Source organism: Halictus rubicundus, chromosome 16 (assembly GCF_050948215.1).
Source record: "Halictus rubicundus isolate RS-2024b chromosome 16, iyHalRubi1_principal, whole genome shotgun sequence".
Classification (NCBI taxonomy): Eukaryota; Metazoa; Arthropoda; class Insecta; order Hymenoptera; family Halictidae; genus Halictus; species Halictus rubicundus.
Window position 1 is genome coordinate 2930344 of NC_135164.1, and position 18143 is coordinate 2948486.

At 43.1% G+C, this 18143-nt stretch overlaps 1 protein-coding gene across 3 annotated transcripts in view; it reads left to right on the forward strand.

Annotated features, from left to right (window-relative positions):
* The window catches only part of LOC143362102 (uncharacterized), a 333420-nt gene that overhangs the window by 223638 nt on the left and 91639 nt on the right, over positions 1–18143 (forward strand). For 2 of the 3 annotated variants that reach the window (XM_076801951.1, XM_076801953.1), the window contains exon 2: positions 8333–8547. In XM_076801951.1, the coding sequence (XP_076658066.1) occupies positions 8333–8547 (215 nt within the window). The remainder of the gene's footprint in view (positions 1–8332; positions 8548–18143) is intronic. The other variant, XM_076801952.1, reaches the window with a different exon arrangement.

An 18143-nucleotide genomic window follows, 5' to 3' on the forward strand; every position in this document is an offset into this window, starting at 1 on the left:
TCCACTTGAAATAAGAGGTCAACCATGCTGGAGAAGACTGAAAAGCTGGGCCACTCGGAAAATACACTCGCGATAAACGCGCTGTCTGCGTATTTACATCTTTCCCAGCGGGTTTACGGGATACGAGAAGCAGAATTGTTTTGCTGTGCGTGTTTGAAACAAATGTTTGACCCTTGGCCCCCCGTAGCTCTTCGCGGCAACAATGAACTTGTTGGTACGCCGGAAGTTGATTTCCTGAGCGCTTGGTGTCCGAGCGTGCGCGAAATCTTGCGCAGGTTGTTCGGAAGAAATAATTAAATCGAGCTCGGTGTAAAGAGCCTGATTTAAAGCTCTGCTCGTTTAATAAATGATGGCACCAGACGTTCGGAATGTGGTAACATTACAATGGAATTTTTGAGCTGGTGAAGTGACCATTAATTTCTTATACTGGTGCGATATTGAGATTTCGTTCGATTTTTATTCGAATTCTTCGTTATTTTATTATTTTCTTAACACTAGGTTTACGGAGCATTAAAAGTCAGAATTTTACATTGCTTTATGAAGATAAGAAGTATGTGTCTATCCAAGTTTTCAGCCATTTTTTAAATAATATATACCTAAGGAAATAAGTTTGTTGAGTAATTCCACGTAGATGGATCTTCGCAATCTCAATAATCGTAAATTAAAAATATTAGAACCCGTCATTTTGACGGGCCCCGTGAACCTAGTGTTAAGGAAGTGGAATCAAAATCTTTTTTTTAATGGTAGTGGATTCCAGTTTAATTACCGTAGAGACATGATGGATCTTTCTCCGAGTGCTTTAACGCGAAAACGTGATTCGAGCGGTGGGTGTAGGTTGCGCAGCTCGCACACTCGTCGTTGGTGCATACGTGATATAGATTACGTTGCAGCGCATCGACTGCAGTCAAGCACCCTAATACTGTGGTGGATTCGGATCCTCGAAACGTTCCTATGTTCCCGTTACAATGGCCGCCCACAATGTAAGATATTTTTGTCCGAGGCAATCGCTTGTCCGAAGGCTTCTCAAAATTCACATGTATCAGCATCGAATGAAAATCGATCGTTGATTTCGCGAATGCGCATACGTTCGCATGTACATAGGATTTGGAAGTCTAGAATTTCTGCACGGTGCCCTATTACATTTCGTCACAATGGAAGTCCGAGTTGCAAAATTCGGTAGAATAGAGAATCAGTTAAATACGGGTTTAATATTTTTCCACGGAAGAATAGGCGTCCATTTAATTCCTGCATTCGTTAGGAATATATTAAAAAAATTAATAAAATACAGGTTTAATAAAATTTCTCAACTTTACACAGGTACAACTGTTCAACCAGTGAATTCCTAACATTGAAACGTGGATTTTTGGCATTTCCTCGCAAAAATCTGCAGGATTACGTAAAAAAAAGTTAAAAATTTCTCGGTTGCCAAGGTGAAGTTTTTAAGCCCTTGTGTATGTAATCCGGCTTAGTGAAATTCGAATTAGTAAAATCCCGTAATGGTTGGAGTAGTTTTAGATTATGATAAAGTAGGTGTGTTCGAGTCGTCGTTATTGTAAATCGTATTGGAACAGATCAAGCACTCTTCCTTTCCGGTGTTACATATTTCAAGAGACTCCGTGTGTATGCCAAAGGGAAGGTAAGAGAGAAAAATATACTGCGCTGTTTTCGAAACGAAGCTGAACAGAATCATTAATTTTCAAACGCTTGTTATAAAAACCTGAAAGGTGGTGGTGCTGCCGTATCGAATGTGCTTCGGAAAACCGTTCACGTACGTATAAGGATACATACGAAACCACAGGAATTTATTCTACGACCGAATAGGTCCTATACCGTGGCGATATAAAATGGTGGCTATTTCGAGAAGACCCACCTTTATCCACTCTTTATTTTTTTTCCGGCCAATGTAATCTTCGACCGCAAACCCATGAAACAGATTAAAGCTCTTTCATTTCGCCTCGCATTCAGCTGAATTATTCATTTTTATCGGCTACTTCAGCCACGACGATTCAATCGTTATACAATAGAGTACCGCTTATTATTGTTTCGTATCACTATACAAGCTGTGGTCGGACGGGTGGTACAACCGGGCAGGGGATGATTCTACATGTAAAAATACGTCGGAAAAAACGAATAACAATTTTTCGTTCGACGCCTCGTTTCCGAGAAAACCGATTTTGAAAATGCAGCAAATACGCATGTTATTAGCCAGGAATCGTCTGACCATGGCCAACTAATTCTACTTCGAGGATCTTTAAACTCGATTTTCTCGAAAACCAGGCGTCAAACGAAAAAATGTTATTCCTTTTTTTCGACTTAGTTTTATATGTAGAATCATCCCCTGCCTGGTTGTACCAGCCGTCCTGCCACACCCCGTATTTTTAAAGGATTTATACAGAGTGTCTCGCCCGTTTCTGACATTTCGATTTCCTCGCTGTGGTATTCAGTAAAAATTGTAGAGGTAGTTTCGCAAACAATGTTATATGTAAGTTTAGATTCTATACTTTGAAAATTAGAGTTTTTTAGTTTGTCCCGAGCCGAGGAATCGCTGTGGAAAGTAATTCCGCCTCGGGCGGTGGTGATTCGCGTTCCGGTCCGAGCGAATGTGCTCCGCGTACCGTCTTCCGCGGTCGATCTTCCCCTGGACGCGCTTGCTCGCTTGCAAAGAGAGCGCGTGGAGTTAATGAGACGGAAGAACGAGCGGCGCGATATTGCAAGTTTGAGAAATGGCCTCATAAAGGCGTTACAGCACCGCTGAAACTCGAGGTGAAGGGTAGAAAGGATTGAAATGTTGTCGGCGCCGCGCGCCGCGACAAAAAAAGTGCTGTCACGAGCTCTCCCCGGATGTACGCGATCGCGCCGCGCGTAATTACGCGCCGCTAATCCTCCGGACAATGATTCCGCCACGCTTTATAACCGGTATTAAAAAACAAAACAATAGAATAAAACAAAGTGACGGAACTTTCGCGTTGGATCGGGATTTACAGTGAATTCTCGATATATGTCAGCAACACGCCACCTGTATCGTCGAGGAAACATGCCCGAGCCGTGTTATGTTTATACTACAGTAAGGAGCAAAACTGATCACACATACGACATTTTAACAAAAATAATTTTTTATTCAATATTTGCATGTAGAATACAAAAGAAACAAAATACTTAGTATTATCTACAATCTTTTCAGTTTTGCATCGATCTTGTCGGTTTTGCACCGATCTTGTCGGTTTTGCACCGAACTAAGATTCTCGGGATTAGGAACTGTAAACACAGATTTTGTAAACATCTTGGTAGTCCATCACGGTCAATGCCGCTACCAGGAGTGCAGTAGTTATTAGTTTATCGTTGTTCATGCGTTAACACGCATCAATATAACATCATGAAGCCATTATCTGAAGATATGAAGGATAATATCATTTTCCAATTAAAATCGGGTTTATCAACGCGAGTAATTGCTACAAAATTTGTCGTCAATCAGGGAGTTGTACATAAGATACGGTAAAAATACTGTAGTAAAGTCCCTGCATCTTTTGGAGGCCGTCCAAAATTATTATCTTGTCAGGAGAAGAGAAGATTGTCGAGATACATTACTTCAGAAATTGCAACGACGGCATCAATGGCTGCAAGTTATTCGAAAGCGATGTTGGAAAGAAAATTAGTAGGTGGACGGCTCGAAGGGCATTAACAGAAGCCAATTTTACAGCAATTGAGAAGAAAAAAAAACCTGCTCTATCAAAAAAGAATGTCAAGGCCCGTCTGAATTTTGCAAGAAAATATTTAAGCTTGAATATAGAGCAATGGAAAAAAGTAATTTTTTCCGACGCATCTAAAATCAATCGAATTTCATCGGATGGACGTTCTTGGTGTTGGAAGAAGCAAGGCGAACCTCTTTTACCGCGTCATGTGAAGGAAACAATAAAATTTGGTGGTGGTTCACTTATGGTGTAGGGGTGCATTACGGCGTACGGTGTAGGTTCACTACATCGAATAGAAGATAGGGTGAACCAGTATACGTATAAGGATATTTTAGAAAAAAATTTACTGGAAACAATTGAAAATATGCCGGTACCAGAGTGTGATGTCGTATTCCAACATGAAAACGCTCCTGGGCATTGTGGAAAGAGTGTAAAGAAGTGGCTGCAAAGTGAACCATTTCAAACCATGGAATGGCCTGCTCAAAGTCCAGACATAAACCCGATTGAAAATGTCTGGGCATACTTAAAAATGAAGTTACAGAATAAATATATTGCTCCCCCAACAACGATAACTGATTTGTGGCAAAGAGTGCAGGAACAGTGGTATTCTATTACACCAGAATATTCCGAAAATGTAGTATTAAGTATGCCTAAACGTATTCAGGCAATTATCAAGGTTAAAGGTTCATGGACAAAATATTACGTGTACGCAAATCTGAAATGTTTACTCAAAATTAGTTGCGGTGCAAAGCCGACTACACGAAAAAAATTGTATGAAGCGAAATAATAATATCACAAATGTTAAGTTTGTCTTGAAAAGCCAAAAGATTGTAGATAATACTAAGTATTCTGTTTCTTTTGTATTCTACATGCAAATATTGAATAAAAAATTATTTTTGTTAAAATGTCGTATGTGTGTTCAGTTTTGCTACTTACTGTACTTGGCGTCAGAGGCCCCTCGCGGAGCATACTCCGCGGTAGTGGGGATATTTCCTCGACATTTATCATCGAGACTTTGACGACATATATAGAGAAATCACTGTATCGGTTTGCTAATCGGTTTTAAAAAGTAAGTAATAATTCAAGGAGAATGAGGGACGATAGCATCGATCCTTGCACTGAGCTTCACTCGTTTTTATGGTTGACAGCTGTAGCGTTGGCATTCCCGAAGTATACAAATATGCCACCGCCTAGCGGACAGCGAGACAGACCGGCAAGCATCGTGATGAAGTCAAGAGGGGTGTATAGTCGATAAGGGTGGAGCGGTGGACGACAGCTCGAGCATCAAGTTGCTGGAGAGGGTAAAGCCGTGCACCAACTTCCAATGGTCGGAACTTACAAGGGATGTTACTCGAGTGGACCCCTTCGATTTCCAGAAAACTTGCGTAGCATCGCGTCGCGTCGTCTTGTGAATAATGTGCATTTCCAAATGCAAAAATGTAATAGGCCATTCGATAGCTTCTCGAAAGAAAGTACTTTGTGCCAATTTTGAACCCTGTATGTCGACATGAGGGATAGTAATCGGGTGACAAAGAAAATCAGGTTTTTCTGTGATTTCTCCTATCCTCTTCGATTGAAAATTCTGAAAAATGTCGAGCACATTTTAGCCATTAAAATGCGCATCTATGAATTTTTTCAGAATTTTTGTCCTCGACACGGAATTTTAAAAAATGAAACAAAAATGTTGAAATGCCGATTTCTTGTAGACATCATTTTGACGAAATTAAAATCGGTAAACTTCGGCTACGTACGTTGTTGTTTACAAAGATCGACAATATTATGATTCGTGTTGTCATATTACCCAGAATTACTGTCGGAAAATAAGCAAAATTACGCGGGAAATATCAACTGAAAACATAAGATAAATACACCAACAAACAGAGCGTTCGCTGTTCGAAAATTCACTCCTGCAGGAGGCCATAAAAATTGGTACTACAAACAGAAATATAAAATAAACAGCATAAGTAAATTGGGTGTTTGCTATCCAAAGCTCGTTCAACCATATCTCTGCGTTAACACAAACAGTTTCATTCGACTGAAATTCAAGCGTATCCCCGATTCGATTATCATAACTGAAACAACGTTTAATAAAGCTCGCCGGCAATTCTACATTGTAAACATTTGATAAATATATACTGTAATTATAGGCGTCGTTTATGTTCGTTATTTGCAGCACTTACTGTTTCCCGAAAATCACGTTTCCATTTCAAAAGTCAGAATTTTTTTACTAATCAGTGGTCATATTTACACACGCGTAATTGCTGATCTAGCGATCTCCTAGAATTGAAACTTGGATTTCCGGCATTTTCTCACCGGAATCTAAAGGATTACATAAGAAAAAGTTAAAAATTTCTGGTTCACCGAGGTGAAGTTTAACCTACGCAACCATTACAGTCAACTATTTGCGTACCGTAAATTCTTCTGTAAATTGTTTTAAGAGCCGGCATTCGAGTTCAAAGTGCGAAAAGACGATTAAACCCGGGGGCAACAGGAGAATTTACTTTTCTCCGATGAGAACGAAATTACGATTCCGCGGAGACACAAATGGCGGCTAACAGGCTTCACAGTGCGCTCCACCGCAGCTTTGCCAGGCGATTCGCGAATGTGGGAGGCAGAGCAACGGACTCGGAAAGATCCCGGCGTCAGGCAGATGTTCCTTCAAGAGCACTTGTCTGGTCGGGTGAATTATCGACTTCGCTACTTCGACCCCGATCCATCGGATCGTCCTACATGCTCGGGAACCTTGGGGTATTTCGCGCGCCCCTTCTCCCTTTCATGCGGTCTGCGAGCGATCCGTTAGGCAATCGAAAAATCTTTTGATATCGTTTCCGGATTTCACCGTCGAAGAAACCCTTTCTTGATTTACACAACGCTGAACTGAACCGATCGATCACAGCGGCGAACTGGCACAGTCGGCCCAAAAAAAAAAAGAAACTCGCGTGCCACTTTCAAATATCAGGGAGAATTTAATTAATTTTTTAATCACGATCAAAATTGAAAAGGGGAATTACTGTGGGGGTGCCAAATACACGCAAACGTTGTAACTATCGGTACACTTTGCTAACAGACGCTGATCTGCTTTCTTTTTCATGTTTCTTCTCCTTGGACCCACGCGTTACCATGCGTCGTCATTTCGCCGACTATACTGGTGGTGGGAACGGCGATTACAACAACGATACCCTAACAATCCGCATGGTACCAACGACACGCTGATTAACTCTGGTGACGGTGACCACGATAACGCGACGATGTGTCGCGGCGATGGTGACCACAATGCCTGGTACACCGTGGTAACGGTGACAACAATGACACGTTAATAAATCACGGTGACGGTAACCACGTCTGACATTCGAACAAACCACGGTCAATGGCGACCGCGTTGATACACTAATATTTTCCCAAACGCCTTGCTGGGTCAACGGCTGACCTGCTTCTTCCTCGGACGCTTTCAACTCTTTTAACGCTAAACTAATAATTCATTAAACATTTCACTATTATTTTCGATTCTATCGCTCTTGCTTCTACTACGACAATCGAATAACATTATTCTTTGGCTTCAATTCGGTGAATCGTTTAATCCGCACGCTGTTCCACGTTGCAATTTTGTTTCACGTCACAATTCACATTGCTCACAAATTCTGCACGTTAATATTATTTCAATTTTGTGATTCCCGTTGTTACTCGCATTTTCCGCAATATTTCGATTCGCCAAAATTCCGATTATTTCCCGGATTCCTTCACGCTATGTGTCCAAACTGCTATATACAAACTGCTCGCAAACAATCGGTTTTCACGCGACACCGACGCCGCTGCTCCCTCCATCCCCGAGTTTTTCAATTCGCAAAATCTCTCGGCGGCTCCCACGGCTCTCGATTTCCCAAACATTTCAATTCGCGAAAACCCCGCTACCGGAACTGATCCGAAAAACTGGAAACGTGACGCGCGGGGCACGTCCGAAAATTAATCGTGACCGGTTCGCGCGACGAACGACGGGGTGGTTCCGGTGCTCCGGCATTGCGGCGTGGAATTGCGGCGATTACGATCGTCGAACGGTCTCTGGTCGTGTGTTCGTTCTTACCGTCGAGGCCCGTGGATTCCCGTCGAACGAAATGCTGCAACGTCTGCGGTTCCGCGTGCAAACTCGCCCGTCCCGAATTCCGCAACCGGGGTGGCCCCCGATCGGCATCGGCATCGGCCGGGCCCTCTCCTGCCCGCTTCGGTCGCCGCTTGTATACCGCGTGTAAACGAAACGACACCGGGGCGTCATCGATACATCGCCGCTCGGACGATCCCCGATTGAGCCACTCATTAATTACCTCGAATCCCTCGGAACTGATCACCGCTACGGGTCATCGATCCACCCGCGTCCCCGTGTATCCTTGCTTCCTCCTCCGTTTATATTTTTCACGAGGTTTCTCTTCTCATTTATCATTTCCTCTGTCTGGGCTTCGTTCTCTTTCGAATAATTTCATAAACTGATTTTACCCGGATTTATTATACATCGAAAATTCGAATGACCTTCGCCGGGCGCTTTCGAGCGAATTTCCGTCTGAATTTCGCCGTACGAATATGCCGGTGTTATTAATCGTTCGCGCAACCACGATCGGATTTTATGTTCTGCGGGCACGGTATTGAAACGACAGCCTTGTTATCAGGCACTCTGAAGACCTACCAGCGCGCAGCCTGCGACGAGGAGTTGATGACGCTGAAATGTCCACCGGGCACGACCATCACCGTCGCACTTGCTCAATATGGTCGGGCTGGCGCGAATGGCACCGGCAGGTGTAGCTCCTACGATCCGTCATCGCTTGCAGGGGACAAACTGAATCACACGTGCATCTGGCCCCAATCGCTGCAGGTACGTATCAAGAAAACACGCGTCAATATTAGCATTTCCTAGTCGCCGGCTACCATATAGAGTGAACAGAAATATTGGCAACAGATTCCACGACACTGAATGGCAATTATTACGAATTCAATGAAAGTGTATGGAATTTGGTGCTCTGCCAATACTTTTGTTCATCACTGTTTTTATTTCATTTAGTTATGGTCGTATAAATGACGCAGTTGATTACTCTTCCTACACGTACGTTCCTTAAAATACGTTATAATGTAAATTCGTGATAAATCACGTAGATACGCGGAGAACTCTCGTGAACTTTAATATGTGCTTCTTCGTACAGGTGAAATTTTTATTCCGCTCATTATTTGCACAATTAAAATGTAATTTCCCCTTTGTCGCTGCAATTGAGCGTAACAGTGAAATATTTTCTACTGTTTTAACTCCCCTTTGTAATTTTTCTACTCGAGTTATGTTTCATTTTTGTCGAGTACTTTTCATCTTGTATATTTCAAATAATTTGAATTTTCGTATTTGAAAATCTCATATCGCAAGATTAACCTCTCGCGGTACTATTTTCTCCGTGCTTGACATTTTCCTAGTAGAAAAAGAAAGTTTCCATTTATCGTGTGTCTGTATTCACTTCGATGGTTAAACACCGACGACGAGTAAAATATAATTTCGCGTTAAAAGAACGAGCATCATTGTACGTACGAGAAACGGTTAACGAGAATGTTGCTCAGAGAATTTCACCTCACAATATACTATGGACAGCTGATTGTTATTACCTTGATACAATGGCCGAGATAAGTCGATATTAACCCGAACACGCGTTGCTGTAGAAACTTCATGTTAAAGTATTATCTGAACTCTAATCAACGTGGGACTTTCGCCCGAACGTTTCGCATGCCACGTTCACCGTATTATCCAGGATCGTAATATAATCATTTGCGTGCAAATTTTAGGCAATTAAGCGATATTTCAGCGTGTTAACGGGAACCCATTTTCGCAAATGTGTTTGTCACTAATAACTCCAAGAGCAAAAAAGAAAAAAATATATTCAGTACACGAAGACGAAGCGATGGCTATCGGGCGTTCTTTTCGCAAAGATTATTGATAAAACGATAAATTTCAGTTGAAAATATTTCCTGTCACGTAGGTTCTTGTCGGCGGTGTGCAGCGCATTGTGTTTCTGTAGGTTCCCTTCAAATTCAGGCGCTACCGAAAACGTTCTTTTAGAACCTTTCCGAAGGTAAACAAAGCTCACGTCGGCAGTAACTTGAAAAGTGCCATCGTAAAGCATTGTACACACGGGGGTAGTGCTCAACGAACAGCTCGCAGTAGGAAGTTTCAGCTTTGACGTTTCAGCCGCCACCGCCACCACCACCACCACCACCATCACCTCCTCCCTCCCCCCGAAAGTTTATCTGCCATCTTCTATTTATTGGGTTCTCGCGGAACCCTGATTTCTAATCCAGAAGAAAAGACGCCGTCGATTGCCTTAGCACCCCAACCTTTCCCCTACCCTATGGAAGTACTGAGCTGGAAGGAATCGTAAACCGGATCCACTCCGCTGGGTTAACCCTTGTACGGTTCAACCCTCGTAACCTCTGCTTAGGTTTGTAAGCTCTAGCAGTCGGAACGCCCCCTCCCGAAAAAGATTTCGAGCAAGACCCTTTCAGCGCCGGGATTTCGTATCGGGCTTTAGTGTCTCGTGTACGTTGCAATCCGATGACGTACTCCCACTCTTTCTCTCGCTCTGCTTTTATTTACCAATCGGACACGAATCGCGCGATCCTCTTTCCTTTGCGCTCTGACCGAAAACGGGAGACGATGTCGAGTTCGACGAACATTAATATCGAGCAAATCTTTGTAATTAAAAATAATAAATTTACCGAAAAGAATTTCGAGAGAAACTTTGAGTTGGCAACGTTGGGCATTGGCGCAAGGACATTGTTTAAGACGTTCACTGAACTATTTGTCTAGGTTTTAAAAGGAATTTTTCCGTTAATAGATTCATTGTACCAAATTTGATTAGGATCTGTACAATTCAAGAAAGTTGAAGGACTAATCAATATCATACGTTTAATTTCTTTCAATTTTTATTCCATTAAAAAACTTACTTTGATTTTATGGAATTTTTCAGGTTTCTAGTTTGGCGGTGAAAGTGTTAGCACGTTCACTGCCATGTCACCCATATGTGGGTGACGGAATTATTTGTCTAGGTTTTCAAATGAATTTTTACGTGAATAGATTCATTGTACCAAGTTTGATTAGGATCTGTAAAATGCAAGAAAGGAGGACTACTCAATATCATACACTTAATTTTTTCAATTTTTATTTCATTAAATAACTTGCTTTGGTTTCGTGGAATTTTTGAGCTTTCTAGTTTGGCAGTCGAAGTGTTAACATGAACGGTATTTGCGAGAGAAATTACGAAGCAATGGGCAATGGCCGCTCGTCGTTGAAAGTCAGATTTCCCGGCGGCGGTGCGCACGAGGTTCGTGTTCCGAGGCGGCGTTGCCAGCCTGTCGAACAAGTTGCGCGGAGCGCACGCACGAGGAAACACCGGAGTGTCGTTTTCAGGTCAGCACCCATTATCTCTCGAAGGTGGATTTTTAAATGGCAACGATCCCCTATCGCCTCGTCCTCCTCGGTCCGCTCGTTCAGCAGCAGCCACCCCCGCGTTCTTCGTCTCGCCGAGACGGGACTCTCAATTGCCACTGAATTCCGACCGAAAAAAGAGCAACGTTTCGCGCGGGCGCGCGCGCGCGCGCTTATGGCTCTCGAGACGTACCCACCCGGTTTTCTTTCCGCATTTCGTTTCGCGGTTGAAATAAAACGAAAATCGCGGTTGCTTACCGCGCGCTTCCAGTCATTTCGCTACCAGCCGACTCGTGAATCTTTTGCCTAACCGTGCTTTGAGAAGAAATATTTCCTTTTTTCTCTCTCTCTCTCTCTCGCCCGCACTCCACTCGTTTTACGCCATCGAGATGCACGGTTTTTGATCTCCGCGAACGAGTTTAATGTTTCGGTTCCCTTTCAAGGATCGCGCGCGAGTATGTTTACTCCCCTTTTTTACTTCGCCGTTGGCTCGTGTAACAATTGGAAACGCGAAGTGTGTTTCCAGGTTTCATAGACACCGTTCGCGTTAACGCTCCGACCTTTTTCACGACTGTCAGAAAATTTCCGCTTCGTCGGTTTACACTTTCCTGCGTCTATGGGCGGATGATTGAGCCGATTCAAGAACATTTCATAGCTTTGTTCAAGACGACGTTGCAGGTTTCGATTTCTTTCGATTCGTTGCGCCGAAATTCAAACGAAAAGTCTTCTCAATATATTTTCGATATATGTCAACGACACGGGTCTTGCCAGCGTCATGAATCGTGCAGGAGTCGTGTTATGTTCGCACTCCTCTGCGTCCGAGGTCTCTCTAGCTTCTAGGCCCCTCACGGGGTGCACCCCGCGGTAGTGGGTATAATCCCGTGACGCTTATCTTCCAGGTCTTGGCGACATATATAGAACAATCAGTGTATATGCCATAAACTCTCGGCTCACTGTGGAACAATGTCAAGGCGAATAGGTTTTTTCTCTGCAATTTGCAAACATCAGACAAGACAAGAAATAATAAGAATTCAGTGTAGCGAATTGTTTCTTCAACGGTAGCCACAATCTTCCGATGACAATGCAATCTTCGAAAAGATCTGGCAAATTCAAGCACAAATGGTGGAGAGATCCTTCAGATCCGGGAGAACCCTCGAAAGTCACGAGCACGGCGATAATAACTTATCGATGGGGCTACAATAGAAATTTTCACGGCTGTCCAATGGTCAGGAAAGAGGTTCGACGATTTCTTATTGATTTCTTATTTTGCGTTTTCACTGCCCCCGCAAGGGGGCCATTGTGCGCGATCCTCGGTGCAGCGCCGGCGGCGAAAATAAAATAACTTTCTCGCATTCGACCAACGATATTGCAGTCGCCTCCGACGCTATTCATCCCCGCAGATCATCCCTCTATTCGATTATTTCTTTCGTTGCTTCTCTTCTTGACCTCGGCTTCTGAGCTGCCTCTCGACGAATGCACCTGCTTCAGAACGTGTATGGAAATAGCGAATTATACTCTCGATTTTCCGGGTAATTCCAAGTTGAATTTTCCTGGAATATTTTTCAATTTTACGTTCGAAATTTATCATGACAAATTGTGATGAATGTGAATGTGATTGATGTGATGTGATTGTGATTGTGATTGTGATGAATTGTGAATTGTGACGTTTCTCTTCTACGTTGAACGGACAGGGGGGATTGTATGATAAAAATATTAGGATAATTTGAAAACACTTCTATGTGAAAGAAAATAAATATTCTCCATTTTGTCGCAATTAAGATGAAAAGTTTTCGTTTTGCATTCAGTTCTCCGCAAATAATTTTCTCTTCGTTGTGCCGTAGTATTTACACTGGTGTAACAATATTAATTGCGGTGAAATTTTTGTCATCTCAACTTTGCTCGGCTGTTATTACTACGTCACCGTAAGTGTTCGTAATTGTGGGGTCAGCCCGTTAAAAGATTAACAATTCCCAACATTTCGTATTTATGAACGGTTTCCTTCGCAAGTACAGCGTCTTGCTTGCTTTGCAAGCCTGTTGAGCTGTGCGAAGTTGCAGGAGTCGAGCGTCGTCGGGTCGAAACTATGGTATAAAACAGAGCGAAGGCGTACGACCCAGCATCCACCGACGAAGGGTTAATTAAACCATAATACATAATTTCGGAGTCGTCGTTTCGCCCCTATCCCTGTCGTTTGAACCCCTCCGCTCCTCTCCCGAGATTTCTATAACCGCCCGCGGCACGCTGTTTTCCAGCGGAAACGGTTTTTACGAGCCACTCGAGAAAGTTCCCGTGTTTTCCACCCAGGCCGGCCCGCGCCGGCCCGGAAAATGATATTTGGCAGACGTTCAAAATTCCCCTTTCCTCTCGCCGGATATCGCCCGATGATCGCGCAGGCGTTCTTAACCGCTAATGATCCACGCGAACTTTCTTTAACCTCTTAAGCACTGTACGCCACTATAGTGGCGCGTCCGTGGATACCATCAGTGAGAACGGCACGCCACTATAGTGGCGCGTCTGTCCGTGGAAACCATCAATGAGAACGGTACGCCACTATAGTGGCGTGTCCGTGGAGACCATCTGTGAGTACGGTACGCCACTATAGTGGCGCGTTCGTCCGTGGAAACCATCAGTGAGTACGGTACACCACTATAGTGGCGCGTCCGTGGAAAGTATCGGATTGAACGGTACGAACCACTATAGTGGCTTTTTTGCCGACGGCGGCTAGACCCGCCGTCCCTGGGAGACAGAGTTGCGGACAAAAATTGTGGACGTTAATCCCAAAGCGACCCGAGCGTCGCGCTTTGGGAAGGACGAAACGCGGCAGCCTTTGCCGCGCATTTGCCCATGAAGATCGGCTCGCTACTGCCCTTTGAAAATTTCAGTTAATTGGGAACCGATCTGTCGGCGCCTCCGCTCCCTCGGAGGTTCGAGAATCAAACCGGTAACGATCGCGTTCTTGTCGGCAAGTTCTTCTTCCACGCGGACACTCGTAGCCCCTTGCAATATTAACTGCGTATTTCATCTGTACAAGCGAACTTTAATTGCTGCAAGTTGCCGCGCCGGTATTCGCAAAGCGGATCACGGTTTTCTTTTTTTGACTGTAACTTCCTACGGATTCGAAGTAACTTAATAACCGTTGCCTTGCGTAATAATCAAACTGCACGGGTCTTTAGGTGCTTGCCGTTCTCGAGGATCTCGAGGAGCTACGGGAATCGTCGAAACAAGAAATTCAAATGAGAAGTAACAATTTAATTCGGAAACAAACCGTTGTGATCCAATCACGTAGTTCGGTTAGTAATGATGCTTTTATTTTAGGAGCTACAAGTCGAGTATCCTCCGATAAAACATTCCATTTGCCGGAGGAGTTTGCTGGATTTAACCGTAGACATTTATAGCCTGTCGAAAGGAAGCGATTTATTGATGCATATTTCGAATACCGTAATATAACAAACACGTCAATATAATTTAGTTAGAGTTTTCCGTGAGAAATGAACTTTTTCTAATGCATTGTCAAGTCCCCTTTCCGATACACTTCCCTGAAGCAATTCATCGTAAAAAACAAAGTGATATAAAAAGCGTATAAAGTATCGAACAGATCTCCAAAACAAATAGAAGTGCTCGCACAGATAATCTCCGAGCGTAATCGGATTTCTGAGTAGTTCCAACCCCGTAAAGCATAAAACTCGATGATCGACTAGCTGAATTTTTGTTTTTATCTCGGCATTAAGGGTGAACGTGCGCCGTAAACGGTGCCTATTATAGCAAGCCAAGGCTATACGAGCTCTATCGTAATACGCTCGGTCGACTCGCGCCCGGTCGAAGAAAAATAAAATTTTTACGGCCCTGGAAGTGCACGCTTATTGGTATTATTCGGGACTTATGCTGTTGCGTAAAAGAAAAAATGGTGGCTCGGTTCACGCCGCTATAAAGTCGCGCGGGAAAAGTTTAACGACCCGCGATCAACGCCATCTTCTTCGAAATTCTAATTTTTAGGAAGAAATTTTTAGTCGATTGATTTCTCGCTCGTGTTCCATGCACGCATACTCTTCAATTTTATTTTATTTGAACGTGGAAATTATTTACGACTCGATCTAATCGGCAACTATCGACGCGATCGGAATTTCCGTCTGAGATATGTCACACTCGTCTACTGCCAAAGCTGTTCTTTTATCGTTTACGTGCATCGGCCGCGATTCCAATAGAGTAATGGCCTCGCCGTCATTCGAGATCACGATAAATTGATGTCTGGGATCATACAGGACGTGATCTCATGTTATCGTTTATCGTTGAATCGCTACAAGATCTTCCAGGTCTTCGGGCAGCTCGAATGTACCAGTTGGATGAATCGCCTTTGTAATCATGACAAATGGTGAGCCACATTTGCAGTAATAAAGATGTGCATCTTGGAAAACGAGAAATATAAACAGAATTTTCTCCGTTGGCAGTTTGACAACTTCTTTCCGATTAGACGAACAAATCATTTTGTACTTCGAAAATATATTTCACTAATTATACAGAGATAGAGGATTTAGTTATTAAAAAGATCGTCTTCTGAGCGTCCTTAATATCGGTGACCGCGTAGATTCGATCGAAGTGACTATATTTGTTGAACGTCCAGAGCAATTAGTTTGGTATAATCCGCTTTGCATAAGTCAAACGGATTCGAACCATCGTTTAGCGTCGTTTGGCCGACTCATTTAGCTCAATGACGGCTCGATGACATGTATAACTTTACCCGTTAGGACGACAGCCGGTTAAAAAGTCAATCTGATTTCACAATGGCGGAAGAGTCCGACAATCCAATTTATCAGGTTTACCGTTGAATTAATTACTGGACGACAAAGCGCATTAACTTCGTGACGTTTAGACAGCGGATTTTGCGTATTTATAGCACATGTAACGACGGAAAGCCGAATTTTAGTTTATTTCACAGCTCTGTATCTCACGCCGATGGTAACAAATAACTTTCTATTTAATTTCGATGTTAATTACGCTCGCGAACTTAAGTTATCGACATCACCGTGTGCTTGCGCTGCCATCTAGCGGCCTCGCTCGTTAGACGACGCGTACATAGCAACATGGCGGCGCCCTTGCCCGTCGAAAACGCTTAAAATCACCGAAGTTTAAACATAACTTTTAAATCAGCGAATTCCTAACAGTAAAACTTGGATTTTTGGCATTTCCTCGTCAAGATCTACAGGATTATATAAAAAAGGATAAAAATTTCTGGGTTGTCAAGGTGAAGTTTAACAAGGCTTGTTGTTGATCGGCTTGCGAAAAAAGGAAAACACGGAATCGAACGGGTCGCGCGTGGGTGCGATAAATCGAAGTGATTTCCCGCGCGCACCTGCGCTGCGGCCTCCGTCGATTCCGATGATATCCTGTTTCCGGAACGATAGAGGTCCGTATCGTTAGCCAAGGAATTAATGGAGCAAGGGATAAGCGTTCGAGCGTGCTAGGGGCGCGCGGATAGAAGAGGTCGAACGCACCGGGAACGTGTTCTTCGATGTGTACCGGAAATCGATTTCCCCTGCGGGAGATTTTCTCATTCGTACGCGAAATGCATGGAAACAGGCCCACTTTCATAGCGAGAAACCGAATAATTAAATGCGCGCGCCGCTCCAGCAAATATTCGCCCGAGAGTTAGGGTCGCCGCTCGTCGGATGTCTTTATCGGCAAATATTCACTTTCGCAGTTGTTCTTCTCTGGCACATTACAAAACAGATCTGCTTCAACAACGAAATGTGTCCTTCGTTTCTATTAGGTTGGCAAGAATGTAATTTCGGTTTTCACTAATAGATAGCTTTATGTTTTGTTTGATTGACTTCTGCTAACGTTGCATTTGTTTTCTTTCTGACATTTCATAACTGCATCTTTTAGGTTACTATTGAAGCAAATTACACGTAATTTGGATTAAAATTGTTAGTTAATTTGAACATGGAGTGCAAAAACGAACATTATGGGCACATATTGCTTTTTTATTTCCGTAGAGGTAAAAAAGCTGCCGAGGCTCACAAAGATATATGTGAAGTTTATGATGTGGATCGCTTAACAGAACGCACGTGCCAGAATTGGTTTAAAAAATTCCGTTCTAGAAATTTCTCACTTCAAGACGACCAACGTTCTGGTCGTCCGTCTGAAGTTGATGATGACCAAATGAAAGCCATTATTGAATCGGATCGTCATATAACTGTCCGAGAGATTGCAGACAGGTTAAATGTCTCGCATACAATTATAGAATATCGTTTAAAAAGTCTCGGAATCGTTAAGATGCTCGATATTTGGGTTCCACACGAATTGAAAGAAATTCACTTAACGCAACGCATCAACATATGCGATATGCATCTCAAACGAAATGAAATCGACCCTTTTCTGAAGCGAATCATCACTGGTGATGAGAAATGGATTGTTAACAATAACACAACTCGAAAACGATCATGGTCCAAGCGTGATGAATCAGCCCAAACCACGCCGAAAGCTGAATTGCACCAAAAGAAGATCATGTTGTCAGTTTGGTGGGATTACAAAGGTATTGTGTATTTTGAGTTTCTCCCAAGGAACCAAACCATTAATTCAGATGTTTATTGTCGACAACTAACAAAACTGGACATAGCAATCAAAGAAAAACGGCCAGAATTGGCAAATCGCAAAGGAATCGTGTTCCACCATGATAACGCTAGGCCACACACATCTTTGGTAACACGTGAAAAGTTATTGGAGCTTGGTTGGGAAGTGATGTCACATCCACCATACAGCCCTGACATTGCACCATCAGATTATCATTTATTCCGAAGTTTACAAAACTCTTTGAATGGTACAACTTTCACTAATGACGATGGTCTGAAATCGCACTTGGAGCAGTTTTTCACCGAAAAGGATCAGAAGTTTTGTGAGCGCGGAATTATGAAGCTACCAGAAAGATGGCAAAAGATCATAGAACAGGATGGAAAATATTTTATTGATTAAAGTTCATTGCTTTGATAAAAAAATTGGATTTTATTTCACCTAAA